The sequence below is a fragment of the Amia ocellicauda genome, chromosome 17, assembly GCF_036373705.1.
Source record: "Amia ocellicauda isolate fAmiCal2 chromosome 17, fAmiCal2.hap1, whole genome shotgun sequence".
Classification (NCBI taxonomy): Eukaryota; Metazoa; Chordata; class Actinopteri; order Amiiformes; family Amiidae; genus Amia; species Amia ocellicauda.
In genome coordinates, this window is record NC_089866.1 from 9,121,294 (window position 1) to 9,140,406 (window position 19,113).

The window sequence follows — 19,113 nt, forward strand, 5'->3', positions numbered from 1 at the left end:
GGCAAGGAAATGCTTTAATTAGAGCTAGTTTCAGACTGCCTGCTGCCCTGAGAAGGATGTGTTTCACTATGCAGAGCTGCTTTGGTGTCTGTCAAAGTGAATTCCTCGCCCATTGCCTGTCACCAGCCTCTTCTCATTGTTGTATATGTTTGTTAGGAGGTAAGCAGCTCGGCATGATGTGCATGCAAACCTCATTTCCACAAGAAAAGTCACACTGCCGTAACCAGCCTCTGATGGAAAACTTGGATGTCTGCCAGTAACTATTATTATTTATTTATTTGTAATTATTGTTTATATCCTTATCCATTATCTATACGAGTACCCATTACTGCATCTCCAAGGCTGTCGATAAGGTCACCTCTACCTAACTAAAAGAAATGTCTCTGATCACATAAGATAACTATAAGCTGATTTGTTTGTTGTGCTAAGAAGATCCTCAAAGAGGTTCTGTCGGAGTCCTTGGACAAGTACCTTTCAATGCTTTCCTCCTGAACAATCTGGGTGGTGGGGGTGAAGACACGGGAAATGGAAGCCCGGCTACACTTGAGTAATTACTTGAGGGGGCTGAGCACTGACATCAGGCTGCTAGCTATTGCAAACAATATTGCATATTACAAATAGTATAGTGATGACAAATACATTTGGAATGCTTATGTAGGCTGACTTGATATTTTTTTCATAACTGAATATTTTGGAATCACCCTTCCAACTCCACTCAAACTTTGTCATTGCACTTTTACTTCAGCAGTGCAAAGAGTGGAGAAGAAATCTCCAATTAGGAGCTAACAACTCTAGTCTCTAGTCCTCATTGGGAACACCACAAGCCCCAAATGCCCCACATGTGCTTCGTCCCGTGGGAAATCTCAGTCACTGTCACTTGTGATATAGTCCACATTCCAACCAGTCAGATCTTGACTATGGAGCCTGATGTTATTTCTGAGAGAAGAGTTTCAATGTTGCACCAACCAATCTCCCTTCAAAGCACAGGACAGAATTAACAGTTCAGTAAGTGATTGAACCTCTTCTTCTGAAATACAGGCAATGCATAGGTACCCCCCGCCCCCTTCCCTCTACCGCTGCTGAGATTCGACTAGATGCAAGTTCTAACAATACCTTGTCAAAGCTAGCAAAATCTGCTGTGATCTGCAAATTGGAGAAGTTTGCATCGTGAAAATCACTGCATATGAATTAAACCCAAAAATATGTGTGCATTTCCCTGGTAACGACAGCACATCTACATAAGAGCAAAGCTTATGCTTACATCGAAATAGTCTTGTGCCAGAAAAGAGACTTTGCTTTTGTTTTGCTCTGTCTCTTTGCTCTTTGAATTGCAAGTAGCCGCACTGCAGAGCGTAGGTTTTTCCGTTTGCTTATTTATGTGAAGTGCTTGGCGAAGTCATAGCGCACAGAAGGAAGAGAAACTTTTTGATTTAAATGTATAATTTATTACAATCACTTCACACTATATAGAGGCAACCATTAAGGGCCTGTGCAGATAAAATGAATACATGGGCAGGATGGGTTATGTACGAGCCCCTCTCCTGGACTGCACAAAACATAAAACATTTGCTTTTAATCCAGCTGTCTAATTAAAAAAATGACTCCTGTCATGGCTGCGGCGCCAGTACACAGCAGAGTGAAGGCAGGAGTCCCCGGAGACTAGAGACGTCTCCCGGGCATCGGGGCTCTTTAGCACAGGGTCAGAGGAGCTGGCACTGAGAGCCCTTTTATACACTGCAATCCTCAAACTCTGTGACAGCTCTGGGGCAATGTTCTGTGTCATATTCAGCTTTGCTTCATAGATGTGCACAGTTATTTTTCAGCTCACCAAGCATGGAAAATGCCCAGACATTTTTCATATTATTTACGGGACAAAGCTGGGTTTTGCTGTTGTTGTTTTTTACGTATATATGCATTAGTTTTAGATGGAATATTAATCATCACCTTCATAATCTAAACAGCTCTAAAACTGAACTGTGCCTTATATTCCTGAAAAGAAAGACTATTCCTTAAGTATTGAAAATGTTATTTAACGTCTTGACAGGTCTACAACAGCACTCATTTTGTGGCAAAATTGTCTCATCAAAGTATCCCACCCACTGTTTAGCTCTCGTAGCTGCAGTCGTTTTGTCAGTTTGTTGTAGTGCAGTTTGTTTACTCCCCTGAGAAGCTCATTCCAAAACAATTCATTGACATGAAAGTTGGGGCTCTGGTGAACCCAGCACATGCATTCTAGAAAGTGACTTCAGCTCGGGTTTTAGCCTGTTCTAGGTCAGTGTCACATAATTCTTCACCCACAATTCACCTGTCTAGGGGGTTTTAACCTGAAGCCCATAGAAGTACTTGTGAGTAAATTCCTTATCCACTTGAGTGTGTGAGTCACCGTGGTCTCTGTGGGAGACTTCGGTCCTGAGACACTGGGCAGGTGTTTCATCAGAACCTTGGACCTGAAGATTGGCTAGGCTTTTATATTTCTTAAAAGTGCCAGGTTACACTCTGTCATGGAGCCAGGCAAACAAATAAAGAACAGTGCCCTGCATTCGCGAGAAGAGCGCACCCCGCGGGAGATGAATCAGCTTCTAAACAGATAAACAAACAATCAAACTGGTTATACATAAGCACATATATAGCTGCTCCCACTGCACAATAGTTTAGTCAGTGTTTTTACTTTCTCCACTGTGTGGGATGTATACGAGATACAGACTGCTGTTATATAAAACTGAGCAGTGTGCACAGCAACAGTAGGCTGATAAATATTTAAGCACTAGAAGAAAGGGGGTTGCCTTTCTGTTTTAGATGCTGAAACCTTTTATCAGACACTCAAGCATCCTGGGACCATCTTATAACCTCAATAATCCAGAAAAGAGTAGAGCTACACATGTGATCATCTATTATTTAACATACATTTTGTTGATGAATTCTGTTTCTTCAGATCTCTCCGCTCCGGATCTAACTAAATAGGATTATATAATACAGCACAGATGCAGATTCGCCAGCACCCATTCATTTTTAATGTCTTTGTGACAAGGGGGTGAGTACGCTACATTGCCAATTAACATATTGGACTGCAGACTAAATCTATGTAAGGCAAACACCCATGGGAGCTCAAAAGTAATTGCAGGCCCAGAATAGATATATAATCCTGACTCTTGCATGGTCTTGTTCAGCAGCCCAGGATGCAGGGCAAGGGATCATTTCAAACAGCCTTGACATGTCTCTTTAAACTGGCCTGCAAACTACTTAGCAGTTCTGTGAAGAATGGTTGGATTACGTTCCACCTCCCCAAGCACATAATGAAATTACCTTCTGTGGGGTCAAGGTAGGGAGGCTTCGTCCTTGAGGTCAGTAACATTGCCCATGGTCAAGAATCAACGTTGGGTCCTAAGAAACCACGTTCTAGTGTTTTTATATGGTATGTCCAGCATAGAGAGAATGTGAGGGATTGGAACCATTGTAGCCTGAAGTTCTAATACTAATTAATAGTTCTTACACTGAAGTAATTATATTCAGAGGAATGCATGGAAACCATAGTTATTGGACTGATTTGTGTTTGGTGGCCCATGTCATCAGTATTTGTTCTTGTTTATGTATGAATATAACCTATTACAATATCAAATGTAAAAATCAGGAATAAAACTAGAATCTGCGATTGTTTTCCCTAGTAATATGCTCCCAATTGACACAGGCTTGGGCATTTGTGTCCTTACAAAATGCTTTTGGATCCTGCAATGGGTATACTTTGCAAGGACCCCAACCTGCCCTACATGCACCCGTCTGCATGCATTTATGCAGAAACCACAGGAGAGCAAAATAGGAAGAAGATTTGGCATCTATCAAATCAGAGTGATGATTGAAATACTTGCTTTTCCAGTTTTCCATTGAATGTATACTTTAATGTGGTGAGGGTGTATGCTTTTTTCTAAGACACAAGGGGAGCCGTGCTTGTGTCTCATTCCATGTGCCTTGGTTCCCCCTATCCACCCACCCCCCACCCCCCACCCCCCTCCACCATCCACCCTCCACATCTACCCTTTAGTTGCTCTGGGGCATTTCGACTTGAGAATTAATTCTGCCATGAACATCTGATTGGTTTACCAAAGCCAACAGGCAAAAGGCCAAACAATTACCCATGGCATGATGCACTCTCTCATTCCAGATGTCTCCTGTTGGCTGAATCCAATCTGCTCATATCTCCTGCTGTATTGATGGCTGGTCCAGCTGTTTCTCGGACTGATAAAGCACTCGAGCCGGGCACTCATGTTACAAGTTTGAAGTGCCCTCTGTGAAATTACAGTGAATCTACACAGAGTATTATTGAGTGCAGAGTATGCCATTTATTAACATCAGTTGTTTTTTCTATTTTGTGTGTGGGGATTGAAATGCATTTAAAGGGAAATCGGTAAGATTAATTTAAACAGTACCATAAGTGGTACTAATATGATTTCTACAAATACCAGTAATAAGAATAATTATAATAAGAAGAATACATTTAGGCACATGGAATCTTTCATTCTGCTGCAGACTCTAGTGTAAAAGAACAGTCTGTTTTGAGTCTGATCAATGTTTGCCTAATTATCAGGATCCTAGGGGTGGCAAGAATAGGCATGTTGCGTGAAGAAAGTAAAAATCAGGCTGGTCGATGGGATTGATCTAGCTCCGGCAGATCAGAATGCTGGAGCTGTTCAAATCTCTCAGAGTCTCCCCCAGAAGACACTGTAGTGTTCTGGATTCACTCTCACTGTAAATACAAAAGTGTATGTGTAGCAATAAAATATATATTTATATATACACACACACACACACACATACCAATGGTCAAAGTGATGTGCTCATCTAAACATACAGCTAAGGAAGAAGCAGAATACACTATTGATTTGGATGAAAATGTATTAACTTTCTCCAAAGACAATGCCAAGTAAACTGGCACTTTACATCAAATGTTTCTTATACAGAAAGCCCCCCTTAGCTTTTCAGGGGGGGTTGGGTCAGGGAAGGTGGGAGACCAGATATGCTCTCTCAGAACAAGCTATTCTTTACTTCTGCCTGTCTTTCCTTTTCTTAGATTTGGTCGGGCTGTGTGGTCACTATCATGGTAAATATACCCTTCACCCGTACGTTTGAAGAGTTTTGCATGACAGAGAAGAATAGCATGATTTTGGACTAAATCAACAATCCCAGAATATGGTATTGTGGGCTCCTCTTCTCTGTTTTTTTATTTTGATATATCATGGAGATGATTAAATCTAAAATTACTAATACAATTTTGACTGGTATTTATGGCTAAATGCCCTTAACTTCTTTCCAGCAAAGATCATTGCTTCAGGTTTGCCCATTGTACATTCTCTTCAAAGACATCTCAGTGTGGTTTCCTTTAAAACTGATGTGCAGCAGAAATTTGCAGCTTGATTAGGAAAGGAAACTTTAGTTGTCCCAATACTATGGGTAATATAGGTTATATATATTGTTTTTCATAACCTTGTTTATAAATAGTCCTGCCTAAATTATCTCCCAATTAGTGGTGCCATTTGAATACAGAGCTTAATCAATGACTAGAGACCCCATATTGGTTTACACTCAATCCGAGAATAGCTCTGTTCAGATCCGGTGGCGAGTCAAAGAGAGAGACTGCTTTCAGTTAAGAGCAGGAGTGTATGCAAAGACTCCTATTATGGCTTCAATTAACAAAATAAGTTAAGTTGCCTGGAAACATACAGGAGCTCACTGAGTGAAAATGCAAAGCAGCACAATGGGCTTCTGAATAAAGTAGAATTTAATAAAGAAAACAACAACAACAAAAACACATTCCAATACCAACACTTTTTGTCTCCTCTTCAGTTAGCATGTCTTAAAATGGATTAAGGATCAATTAAATAAAGGCAGTTGATGACACAGTAAAAAGCACAAGTTGGAGAAAGTCCTTGTGGAGACCTGGTGCACACTAACCAATGCTCTTTTACAAAGAAGCTCGGTGTTGTGTGTGTGTGCATGTGTGTGTGTGTGTGTGTGTGTGTGTGTGCATGTGTATTAATTATGTAACATTCCTCTGTTGTGGCCTTGTTCAGAGTCTTAAATCTTGAAAAACAAATTCAGTTCTGATTTTGTTCAAATATTCTCTGTGTAAGTCAGAAGTTGAAACTGTGTGACTTTGGGAGGCTGTGTGGGAGGGTTTCTATTATTTAGAGAGGAAGACGAGGAGCCCCCTCTCCGGGTGAGATCTACTGTACACACTAACATAAGCTGTTCTGCATACAGTGACTATTCAAATAATGGGATGAGCCACCCTCAATAATGGGCTGTACCAGCGGTCATGTTTAAAGGTTGATTTTTGTGTGAACCATGACCACTAAGTACAAATATAACTGTACCGTGTTCTAACAGTGCACTACCGGCACTCATTTTGAAGTGAGGCTCCATAAATATGCCAACGCAGTTACACCTCACCACAGAGCCTGCTGTGAACATGGTGGTCTCCAGCAGGATAGTGCTTCAATACAATTAATACCATTAAATACTTTGTGAATAGCAGTGTATATAATTACAGATTACATATATATTTGAGTAACTGTAATGTGGCAAGCACATGCTGTATATCTCAGACACGTTTCCCCAGTTCTCCAGTCTATCCAGATACAGATCTTAAAAGAGATGCTGACAAACAGCCCTCAGAATCAATAAGGCATTTTGAAAGACTTGGCTTTGCTGCTGAAAGGTGTGTCAGTCGGTGTCTGTGTGCTTCCTTTTGAACAGAGCAGAGATGTTTTGTCTGTGATATCAGCACTCAGTCACCAGTGAATAGGAGCTGTTTTCAAACTGTCAAACTTTATTCACTTTCTGTTTGATATTCAGATTTAGGATCTAATGAAAATCACTGAGCCAGAGAATTCCCCCTCTTAGGAAAAAAGACATAATTTCTCATAATATCCAACGCAAGGGATAGCTAAATACGTCCTTGAGCAGATTTCAGGGGGTGGAAAACTTTATATCCAAGTTGCTGATATATTATCATTCACAAATAATATCCCCAAGTACTACTACTAATAACCCTGTGATGTGTAGCGCAAGCATAAATCTGTCACTGGCCATAGATCATTTTTAACATTTTTGGTGTACTGAATGTATAACAAACATATCATTGTATTACAAAAATGTAGAATGAAGTAGCTGCACCGCTGGGTTTAACTTTGGCACTTTATCCTTGTCTGTTCGATGGATTCTCTCCTTTCCTTGCAGCTGGTAGATCAATAAACAAAGAGAGGCATACAGTGAGGGAAAAAAGTATTTGATCCCCTGCTGATTTTGTACGTTTGCCCACTGACAAAGAAATGATCAGTCTATAATTTTAATGGTAGGTGTATTTTAACAGTGAGAGACAGAATAACAACAAAAAAATCCAGAAAAATGCATTTCAAAAAAGTTATACATTGATTTGCATGTTAATGAGGGAAATAAGTATTTGACCCCTTCAACTTAGTACTTGGTGGCAAAACCCTTGTTTCTTGTAGTTGGCCACCAGGTTTGCACACATCTCAGGAGGGATTTTGTCCCACTCCTCTTTGCAGATCCTCTCCAAGTTATTAAGGTTTCGAGGCTGACGTTTGGCAACTCGAACCTTCAGCTCCCTCCACAGATTTTCTATGGGATTAAGGTCTGGAGGCTGGCTAGGCCACTCCAGGACCTTAATGTGCTTCTTCTAGAGCCACTCCTTTGTTGCCTTGGCTGTGTGTTTTGGGTCAATGTCATGCTGGAATAGCCATCCACGACCCATTTTCAATGCCCTGGCTGAGGGAAGGAGATTCTCACCCAAGATTTGACGGTACATGACCCCGTCCATCGTCCCTTTGATGCGGTGCAGTTGTCCTGTCCCCTTGGCAGAAAAACACCTCCAAAGCATAATGTTTCCACCTCCATGTTTGACGGTGGGGATGGTGTTCTTGGGGTCATTCCTCCTCCTCCAAACACGGCGAGTTGAGTTGATGCCAAAGAGCTCGATTTTGGTTTCATCTGACCACAACACTTTCACCTAATTCTCCTCTGAATCATTCAGATGTTGGCAAACTTCAGACGGGCCTGTACATGTGCTTTCTTGAATAGGGGGGCCTTGCGGGCGCTGCAGGATTTCAGTCCTTCACGGCGTAGTGTGTTACCAATTGTTTTCTTGGTGACTATGGTCCCAGCTGCCTTGAGATCATTAACAAGATCCTCCCGTGTAGTTCTGGGCTGATTCCTCACCGTTCTCATGATCACTGAAACTCCACGAGGTGAGATCTTTCATGGAAACCCAGACTGAGGGAGACTGACAGTTATTTTGTGTTTCTTCCATTTGCGAATAATCGCACCAACTGTTGTCACCTTCTCACCAAGCTGCTTGGCGATGGTCTTGTAGCCCATTCCAGCCTTGTGTAGGTCTACAATCTTGTCCCTGACATCCTTGGACAGCTCTTTGGTCTTGGCCATGGTGGAGAGTTTGGAATCTGATTGATTGATTGCTTCTGTGGACAGGTGTCTTTTATACAGGTAACGAGCTGAGATTAGGAGCACTCCCTTTAAGAGAGAGCTCCTAATCTCAGCTCGTTACCTGTATAAAAGACACCTGGGAGCCAGAAATCCTGCTGATTGATAGGGGATCAAATACTTATTTCCCTCAGTAACATGCAAATCAATGTATAACTTTTTGGAAATGCGTTTTTCTGGATTTTTTTGCTGTTATTCTGTCTCTCACTGTTAAAATACACCTACCATTAAAATTATAGACTGATCATTTCTTTGTCAGTGGGCAAACGTACAAAATCAGCAGGGGATCAAATACTTTTTTCCCTCACTGTATATATATAAATCATCATTGGATAGAGTGAAAAATAAATGCATGTCTCTCTTCGATATGTATACCTTTGTCTTTTGCATTATCAGATCCACTATAGCATTTCCATACATTGTTATGTTGCATTCACTGCTAAGTGGATATTGAGTAAGAACAGAAGAAATGCCACAAATGAGAGGAGTCCTCTAGTTCCTTTGGTTGTATTGTAAAACACAATCTTTCCAACTGTTTCAGCAACATGACAGGATAACTTGTTCCAGATGGCCACAATTCTGTATGTAATGTGCTTCCTGTCCTGAGTATTGAAGTATCTACCCGCCAGCTTCCCCACAGTGACCCAGACTTTCCTCTCCCCTCTTGTCTCCTCTCCAGAAGCACCTCAGATGAACAACGTTGGCCCCGGCTCGCCCCTCCTGCCCACCATGTCGCAGCCCCACTCCTACCCCACGCTGGGCCAGCTCTCCCACGCCTACGAGCAGCCCCAGCCTGTCAAGGAGCTCAACAAGTACGCCTCCCTCAAGGCTGTGGGTAAGAACCTGCCTGCTGCTGCTTACTTGCAGGAGACACCTGCCCAGCACCACCTCCCGAGCACGGGGGAGCCATGCCAGCTGACTGTTCACATTGACATGGGCTGCAATGGCTGATCGAGGCGAATTCCACAGCACCCCCCCACACACACCTCCCCGCAGTGTTACTTTTCATTGTCTGTGATTGATTTCATCCCATTGTATTGGCTTTAGTCATGTGCATCAGTGTAAAGATTGTAAGGTATTACTTTAGCAGTAATATTCTTCTGTCACCAAGCAAAGGATTCATTACCAATCTGCTTCTGCTAATATTATTAAAACTGATACTACTACTACTACTATTATACTTACTATTACAATGATTTCCATTACTACTATTACTGAATTTACTACTACTGGTATTACAACTACTACTACAATGATTAAGACTACTACTTGTAGTACTACTTATAATATGAATAATAATAATCATCACCACTACAACACCATGTTGTTTATTTTAAATAAGGCAATGTTGTTTCAAAGTTCTTGATAGATATAATGTAAAAAAAAAAAACTTTCCCTCTCAATATATATATATATATATATATATATATATATATATATATATATATATATATATATATACCCCCCAAAAAAACACCTTACAATGATATCTAATAAGAACGTCTAAATGCTACACACACAAACTATCCAATCTCACTTTTTGGGTCTGTGATTTGCACTCGGTTCTAGTGGCATTTGAGCACAGTGCCACCTAATGATTAGCAGAAGAATATGAACAGAATTTTTCCCAATGTCAGCTGTCACACTAACGACCCATCCTGCTTTTCACCCGTAATTGCCATTCCCTCTATCATCTGCATTTGTCTTAACAGTGACTGTGTAGTTAGGATCGGGAATTTGAGACAGCATTTATCATCAATTGATTAAACCAAACGAATAAGGAAGTCGCTGTCTATGATGGAGATTATAAGAGGACCATTTTATTTATTATGTACTATAGAAACCTGTGTATTGGCTAACTGAGCTAAGTGTTGTCTGTGTCAGGAAGTGATCTGGAGTTTACTGTGTCTCTTAAAAAGTTCTCTGGATGTGCAGATACAATCAGTTTCCCCAATAAATAATAATACGTACCCTGAGCTATTTTCTGTATCCTCTATTGAAAAGACTGCTGCTCTACAGCCCTGCTCAGGCCCAAAAACACACTTTAACGCCTGCATGAGTACTTAAGTGACAATGAATGCTAGTTGTAAGTTATGGTAGAGTAAGAGTATATTAAATATATAAACAAAACACATAAATGTAAATAATGAAAACTGGATATCCAATATATAACCTCTATATCCAAATATAATCTCTTTGTACAATGACCATTAAAATTTATTTTTGTGCAAATCAGTGTTACTAGTATTGAATGCTCCTATTACATAAGAAACTCTCACAAATAGCCTAACGCCTCTGGGCTCAGAAGTCTTTCTTATCTGTAACCAGTCTACAAACTTCTAAAGATATTTAAGAAATCTAGTTTGGTTGACACTGCACACTATTTTCTTTCTTTCCTCTCATAAAAAGCTGAAAACAGAGCCCCGAGCACTATCTTTATCTTCTGCCGCACAAAGCAGAGCCTGGCATTAGATCGAAGGAGAGATTCTCCTGATTGAATGGACGGCAGACGTACACTTTACCCACACCATTATTTGCTGCAATGGGATTCGGTAACATGAACTGGGTCAAAACGCATACGTGAAATACATGCTTTGGTTATTGTGTTTCAGAGTTATACAACTTTTGTAGAGGCAAAAGAAAATACATGCAATTACCGTAGAACAGTTCCATATTACCATTTATATTCAAATTTCAAACTAATAAATACTGCCTACTACAATTTGACAATTAACTAATTACACATTGTTTATAAACATGTTATTGACACCGAATATCTTGTTAGCATGTTTATTACATAGGCAAAAGTATAGATTAGCAGCAAATCACATCGGTCACATTTATTTATCAACCTGGTAGCCACTCACCTCTGCAAATGGAATAGAATGTTATGAAAGATATTTCTTCTTCATACTGAAACACTTTGCCAGTACGCAATACAGTATTTAGAGATTTTATATTATCCATTGATCTACAGCCCCAGGACTAATGTGGAACCAGTGCTTCGAAGTTTTTAATGATTATTTGAAAAAACTTAAGTCTTATCTATGCTGAGTACCTTGGCATTGCTATCTTGCTTATTTATGAAGAGCAATCTGGTAGAGTGCAGTTGAATTATAAGTCAGGATTTCAACAAAGAGTTGCCTTTTAATTCAGATGCTCCTGTGTAACCATCCAGACATGGACTTAGCTGACATTATATTTCCCATTTCCAATGCAGTGTACAGCGAGAACATTGTTGTGCATGGAGGGAAAAAAGAAACCATTGAAAGATTATTTAACACATAGTACAATGCTTATTTAATATGTTTAACTGAATAATTGTGCTTTTCAGACCCATAGAAGCCCATTAAGGAGTTGCCAAAAACTTAATTAAGCCCTTGCAGATGGATCAATTACTCAGCTAATGTTCACACGTTCATGCTCACCTTAGTATTTTCATTCTAATTAGCAGGGGCCTTTTTTCATGGATGAAGTACATCAAGTCCTGATGGCCTTCGGGCAATGTACTATAACTACAATAACTCCTTTGAATAAAGTACTTAGTTTTCTCAATGGGTCAGATTCAAGATTGCTTCGGGTCCTTGGCAGTTGTAGTTTGAAAGACACATATAAAACTTGCAGGATCCCTAGATTTAATAATATGAGTCTTAGCCAGTTCCATTTCAAAAATATACCTTTCACAGTCTGTTCCCTGCAGTCCTATTATGTCCATATTGGAAGCCCTGGCTTTACTGCATCTTCATTCACTGACTTTCATCTCAAAGGATCTCAATTTCAAAAAGTGTTTCAGGTGTAGGCAATTGGGGGGGGGGGGTTCAACACATATTTTACAGCTTATTTTTCCGCTTTGTTTTTGAGAGAAACCAAGTTGCTCCCCTAATTAAAGCCTCTAAAGCAGGGTGGGGTAACTCCAGGTCTCCGTGGCTACAGTATTCTCTGGTTTTCATTCCACTCCAGACCATATTGACAAATTGTTATAGCACCTGTCCTTTTAAGGTATTAATCACTTGCTAAATTCAATCTACATAGAAAACTCAGAGGAATCTGTCTTTCAAGGACTGGACATGCCCATCCCTACTCTGAAGCATCAAAAGAGAAAGCTCTTAACAAGACAGGATTAATGGATTGGCTGCAATCTGAATTGCATACTTTCAAGAATCAAAGATAGTTTTGGTTTTATTTAGACAATATGACTTGTTAATCAAACAAAGTGAATAAGAGAAACTGGACTAGGCCAAAGCCCAGTTGAAACACTTCAGCTGGATTCCTACAAGGTGGCAAATGTATAAATTATCATTGATAAAGGTCTAAATGTTTTATATGAGTTATTGAGTGACAGCTAAATGTCACTCCATAGAATATACACTCACCTAAAGGATTATTAGGAACACCTGTTCAATTTCTCATTAATGCAATTATCTAACCAACCAATCACATGGCAGTTGCTTCAATGCATTTAGGGGTGTGGTCCTGGTCAAGACAATCTCCTGAACTCCAAACTGAATGTCTGAATGGGAAAGAAAGGTGATTTAAGCAATTTTGAGCGTGGCATGGTTGTTGGTGCCAGACGGGCCGGTCTGAGTATTTCACAATCTGCTCAGTTACTGGGATTTTCACGCACAACCATTTCTAGGGTTTACAAAGAATGGTGTGAAAAGGGAAAAACATCCAGTATGCGGCAGTCCTGTGGGCGAAAATGCCTTGTTGATGCTAGAGGTCAGAGGAGAATGGGCCGACTGATTCAAGCTGATAGAAGAGCAACTTTGACTGAAATAACCACTCGTTACAACCGAGGTATGCAGCAAAGCCTTTGTGAAGCCACAACACGTACAACCTTGAGGCGGATGGGCTACAACAGCAGAAGACCCCACCGGGTACCACTCATCTCCACTACAAATAGGTAAAAGAGGTTACAATTTGCACAAGCTCACCAAAATTGGACAGTTGAAGACTGGAAAAATGTTGCCTGGTCTGATGAGTCTCGATTTCTGTTGAGACATTCAGATGGTAGAGTCAGAATTTGGTGTAAACAGAATGAGAAAATGGATCCATCATGCCTTGTTACCACTGTGCAGGCTGGTGGTGGTGGTGTAATGGTGTGGGGGATGTTTTCTTGGCACACTTTAGGCCCCTTAGTGCCACTTGGGCATCGTTTAAATGCCACGGCCTACCTGAGCATTGTTTCTGACCATGTCCATCCCTTTATGACCACCATGTACCCATCCTCTGATGGCTACTTCCATCAGGATAATGCACCATGTCACAAAGGTCGAATTATTTCAAATTGGTTTCTTGAACATGACAATGAGTTCACTGTACTAAACTGGCCCCCACAGTCACCAGATCTCAACCCAATAGAGCATCTTTGGGATGTGGTGGAACGGGAGCTTCGTGCCCTGGATGTGCATCCCACAAATCTCCATCAACTGCAAGATGCTATCCTATCAATATGGGCCAACATTTCTAAAGAATGCTTTCAGCACCTTGTTGAATCAATGCCACGTAGAATTAAGGCAGTTCTGAAGGCGAAAGGGGGTCAAACACAGTATTAGTATGGTGTTCCTAATAATCCTTTAGGTGAGTGTAAGCAAATGCAATGCGTTCATTCAGTATTGATGTATATTTTTCCAGCTGTACATCAGAGTGTACTAAAAAGTACACTTGAATCTTGAATCACTTGAAAAGTCTCTTGAATCTGGTCAGGCTGTTTACAAAACAATATGAGGAAAAAAATTTTTTTATCACACACAAAATTACTCCCAGTCACCCAAAGATTGAACGTTATTTAGTTGTAATTTCCTAGTTGTAATTGCCTACCCTTCAAAATCCCAGGGAGTTTGGATTCCAGGAATAGGAAGCAGATAAGCCACTGTCCTGGCAATCAATGCTTCTCTTCCCTGTCCCCAAACACTTCTGGAAGGTCACAGTATTGGATTTCTACCAGACTTTGAGAAGCTGATACCAGTAACTAATAAACTAAACTACCAGGGTCATCAGCCTAAAGATATTTGGAATCGTTCCCCCTTGCTTTTCCTATAAACATGGGACCAATTATTTTGAATGTCATAAGCACAGATGTATGCACCATTGTTTATTAATTGAGTGCATAGCAGGGGAGTTCGAGATGATACTGTGGAGATGCCACTCTTTCTAATCATATTCTGAAATTAAAATTAAACTCCATTTACAGGCTTGCCACCTTCTAAGTTTTAGTAGAGTAGGTCCCCTGCTTGAACGATCTGTGGTATCTGTATCTCATTTTTGTAGGGCAGTGCACTGTTTAACAAAAAAAGGCATTGAGCTTTTTAGTAGATTTTCACCAGAAAATAGCAAAGTCAAGTGAATGGGTATAAATGGTGGGTCTTCCATGCACGTATGTGAGTGTCCAATCAGCATTCTATCCCTCACACGCTCCTGAGGAGGAGTGATTAACAAGATTTATATTCGCTTAAGAAAGTAAACTCGGTAAGCATGCAGTCTCTGAAATACTTGTCTGTCTTTAAACAATGAGCTGCTACAGGCATCAGGGAGACACATGTAAAACACCTGTGTTCAAACACAGGCTTTCTATGGGGCAGCACGGGTAAGCAATCAATGAAAACAGATTAGATTTCTTTGTGGTTTAAGCCTGTACACAAACTAAAAGAATAAGTAAAAAAATGCAACCAGTGCCATAAATCACCTCAAAAGACTCCCTACAAGAAAATAAACTGTTTTATATGGACTAAAGCAGGTGCTTGAGTCAACTAATCTGACTTCAAAGTCTACCTCATTAAAAGCCTCCAGTCAGCTGACAGCTGTCAATTAGCTCGGTACATTAGAGAGACGGCACACTGAGACGTTAGAGCGCTGTTAGAAGCCAGCTGAAAGCCTCTCTTTTTCTAAACCACTGAAGAGCTGTTCTAGTAATTAGGAAAACAAAGAAAAGAGAAATTCCTCCAAATGAGAGCGTTCTCTGGCGACTACAACAGAGACATCAAACTCCAAGAAATTAAGCTATATTGGAAGGAGCTGCCTATGAAATTGAAGAGTCCCGTGTTGGAGCTCTGTACGGATTCTGAAGGTCTGCAAAAGTTAGTGACGGTTATGGTTTGCAATTCTGTAGACTGAGAGAGAATTGGTCTTGACGCATTCAACTAATTTTAAATACGTAATAAATCAAAATTCAGGCAGGGACTTTGAGGCAAAAAATATGGAAACTTTTGTCACATTAACTGTTTAATGTAGCTGAAAAAACATGTGCCACAACTGGACTTGAGGGCGTGCTATTACAATTAAGGACAGCTAATTAACACAAGCAGATGGTGACAAACTGTAAGGCATGTGGGCCTGTTCTTCTCATGTCCTCTGCTCCCTTCAGTCATACTCCCTCTCCAGGATCAAATGAAATCACAAAAATTAGGAAAACTAGCATTGCTTGCCCCTAAAGCTGTTGTTCCTGGCAAAGTGGTTTGTCTGGAAATGGCATATCCTTCAACCTTCAGCCAGTCTGCCATTGTGTGTGTTGCTGTACACACACACATACACACACACACACACACACACACACACACATACACACACACATACACACACACACACACACATACACACACGCACACACACATATACACACACGCACGCACACACACACACACACATACACACACACACACACACACACACACACACACACACACACACACATACACACACACATGTACACAGTGTATGTTACCAATTTAATAAGACTGGCATACATTTTTCCAAATAATTGTCAACAAGGGAGATGGGGCCCTTCCAGCAATTCTAATGAGTTGTTTACCAGCAGTTAAATGTGTGTATGTTTCTCGTTGATAGTAATGTAAATTATTTAAAAGCAAAATTGCATAAATATCACCTTGCATTCCATCCAAATTAAAATAAATAATTCAAGTGACCTATACTCATTTAAATACTATGGTGGGTGGTAGCAGATATTTTTTTGATGTTTTGTTCTCATTTACAAATTAAGAAATAACCCTCCACCATCCATCCTCTAAGTGTGCATTTCCCAGTTTTTACCTTTGGAAAACGGGTCTTTCATCTCCATTTAAATTGGGGAACATTAAACTTGAAATGCCTGAATGCTACACACGTTCAGATTCCACAAGGAAAAGTGGAAATGTGTAAGAAGTCTTCAAGTAGATCAAAGGTATCCTGCAGCACAGACACTGAACTTTACTGGATTGTAGTTAGACTCGCTATGCAGTATATGTCAATTATAAAATAAATAATGGTTCTGAAACAGCTCTGTTCTGCTAATGTGGCAATGCTTGTTTACAGAATTCAGGTTTTCAGTTAGTATTCCTGCTATAAATACATCAGGAGTTTCGATGCTGTATCTAAATTACAGAGCAGAAGCCTGGACCCAGAACTTCTGCCACTTGTGCTGGACAGAGATCCCTGTAGCCCAGTTTAGCAGCAGCAGCGTGGATATCTTGGGCCTGACACACCAGCTCTTTCATTGCTCTCTGTAGCCAAAGGACACAAACAATCAAACTGTCTGAGCCGTCAGGGAGCCCTCATTAAAATACCTTATTAAAAATGACTGCTGGGGAATTAAAGCAAGGGGAACAAAAAAACGCCACAAATTGATGATATTTCAATTAGGGGTACAACGGAGCGTGGTGTCACACCTGGTTATAAATCATGCTCTTTCTGCGGTGCCAGGAAGAGGTGGGCAGAGGAGGGGAGGGGACTGTCTCTCATTTTTTTAAATAACAGCTGACTTCCAGCACTGACTCTCAAAACCAGTGATGATGTCTTATTTTGTTTCAACTTTACCATAGGTAGGAGGAAATACAAAAGCCCCAGGGGGAAAATTTGATTGGTAACAGTCTTCCTTGTTTAAACTCCTCTGCCACTGAAATGAAGTTTATCAAGGAATGCCAAAAGAAATACAACAATTCAAATTCTGCACAAAATAGCTTTCCAAGTTTCCCTGTTATTTTCCACGAGCCCACGGTGCAAGTAGGAGAGCTGAGGTGTGACAGCAGACTAATGCAGTTCTCACCGATAACATAGTGGGCTCCTAGGGGCCCTTCCAGGCACAGGGCTACTGTTGTGTAGTCCCAAGCCAAGACTGTTACTGACCAAGCCATTCCGGAGATCCATAATGGATTATACTTCATCATTAAGAGTTGCAAACGTAGCTCTAGCTATTACATGGAGAAACAACACTACACACCGGCTTTACTCAGTGTTGAGGATGTGCTGAAGAAAGGAAACATTATCTAGTAGCTTAGGGGTAAAATGCACCTGAGATGCTTCTCAGATTCTCATTATCTGCGTTGATCAAACACAGCGGGGGGGTGGAATAAGAAAATCGTTAAATGTAATACTATTGTATACATCTTAAAATTGCTGGGGATGTGCAGAATGTCCAAGACTAAAATTGCAAGTTGGCATTTCAGGGTCAGGTAAACGGTTTGCTAAAACTGTATCAGAGCAGGTGAAATAAAGGGAAATAATGTGGATTCCAGCAGTGCCACAGGATAGGAGCTGTGGTCAGATCTCTGGCCGCAGAGAGGAAGATTTAAACCTTTCGGTGTATTTATTGTACAAACACTCCACAGGGTAATAAGATTCATGCAGCCAGTTTAGCTAGTAATTATATGCTATAACACTACACTGATACATCAGTAGAGTCCCAGATGTTAGTCCAGGCTCGTACTGTGGACGTAATGTGCTTCAATGCAATGCAGTGCATCAACAGATTAAAGCAAATTGAAAATATGTAATCGTTCTGGCTGCATTTATATTCATCAGCTTTTGCAGATATATCACGTATTACACTTATATTCAACAGTGAAAGCTATTGTATTCATGCCGTTGTGAACCAACAACACAACGCGGGAACAGTCAATGTCAAAAGCGTCGTGCTGTGATGAGCAAAACTAAACTTAACATGACCATCTACCAACAGAAGCGCTGAGCGATTGTCTTAATGTACACTTCCTGACAGAATGAGAGAGAGAGGATTTATTTAATGTCTATATATTCTTAAATCTTCACACATCCCTTTTTCTAGGCCTGTCTGTCTGCATGATGCATCTGCCTGTTGTTGTGCCATTCCCCTTCGCATGCTTCCTGTCTTAGGTAATGGCTGCATCCCTGGGATTGCCCAGTTATGTATGCAAAGTGAGGGCGGGGGGGGGGGGGGGGGGGCTGGGAGCTGCTTGGGTCAGGAGAGAAGAGGCAGCCTTTTCCCATATCAATCCCGCGCCTGAAATGGAGAGGAGAGCGTGGGCGAGGGGGAGAGTGAATCAGAGACGACGCGTTCACAAATGGCAGCCCCCACAGCACTGAGCCGTGCGTGTGTAGGAAGCGATAGGAGCGGAGAGCATGTAGACAACAATCACTGATCACTGTACTGTAGCTCTTCCTGGACCTTTGAGCCCAAACCTCCAGGATCTTGATGCTGCAAGTTCCTCACTTGAGCGACTGTTTAATGTGGCAGCTCACCTCGATCCCCATTCACAGTTGATAGTTTCAAGAGAATCTTTCAGGATTAGGCCCTCCAGTACAGGAGCCGACTGTGGACACTATATGGTATAGTGATGGAAGTAGTGTACTGCA

The 19,113-nt window shown here is 40.9% G+C and overlaps 2 protein-coding genes across 2 annotated transcripts in view; one reads left to right on the forward strand and one right to left on the reverse strand.

Moving 5' to 3' along the window:
• Positions 1–19,113, reverse strand: part of cpped1 (calcineurin-like phosphoesterase domain containing 1) — a 255,753-nt gene that overhangs the window by 132,716 nt on the left and 103,924 nt on the right. The window lies entirely within an intron of this gene.
• The window catches only part of shisa9a (shisa family member 9a), a 91,755-nt gene that overhangs the window by 71,033 nt on the left and 1,609 nt on the right, over positions 1–19,113 (forward strand). The window contains exon 3 of the mRNA XM_066689777.1: positions 9,191–9,346. Within this exon, the coding sequence (XP_066545874.1) occupies positions 9,191–9,346 (156 nt within the window). The remainder of the gene's footprint in view (positions 1–9,190; positions 9,347–19,113) is intronic.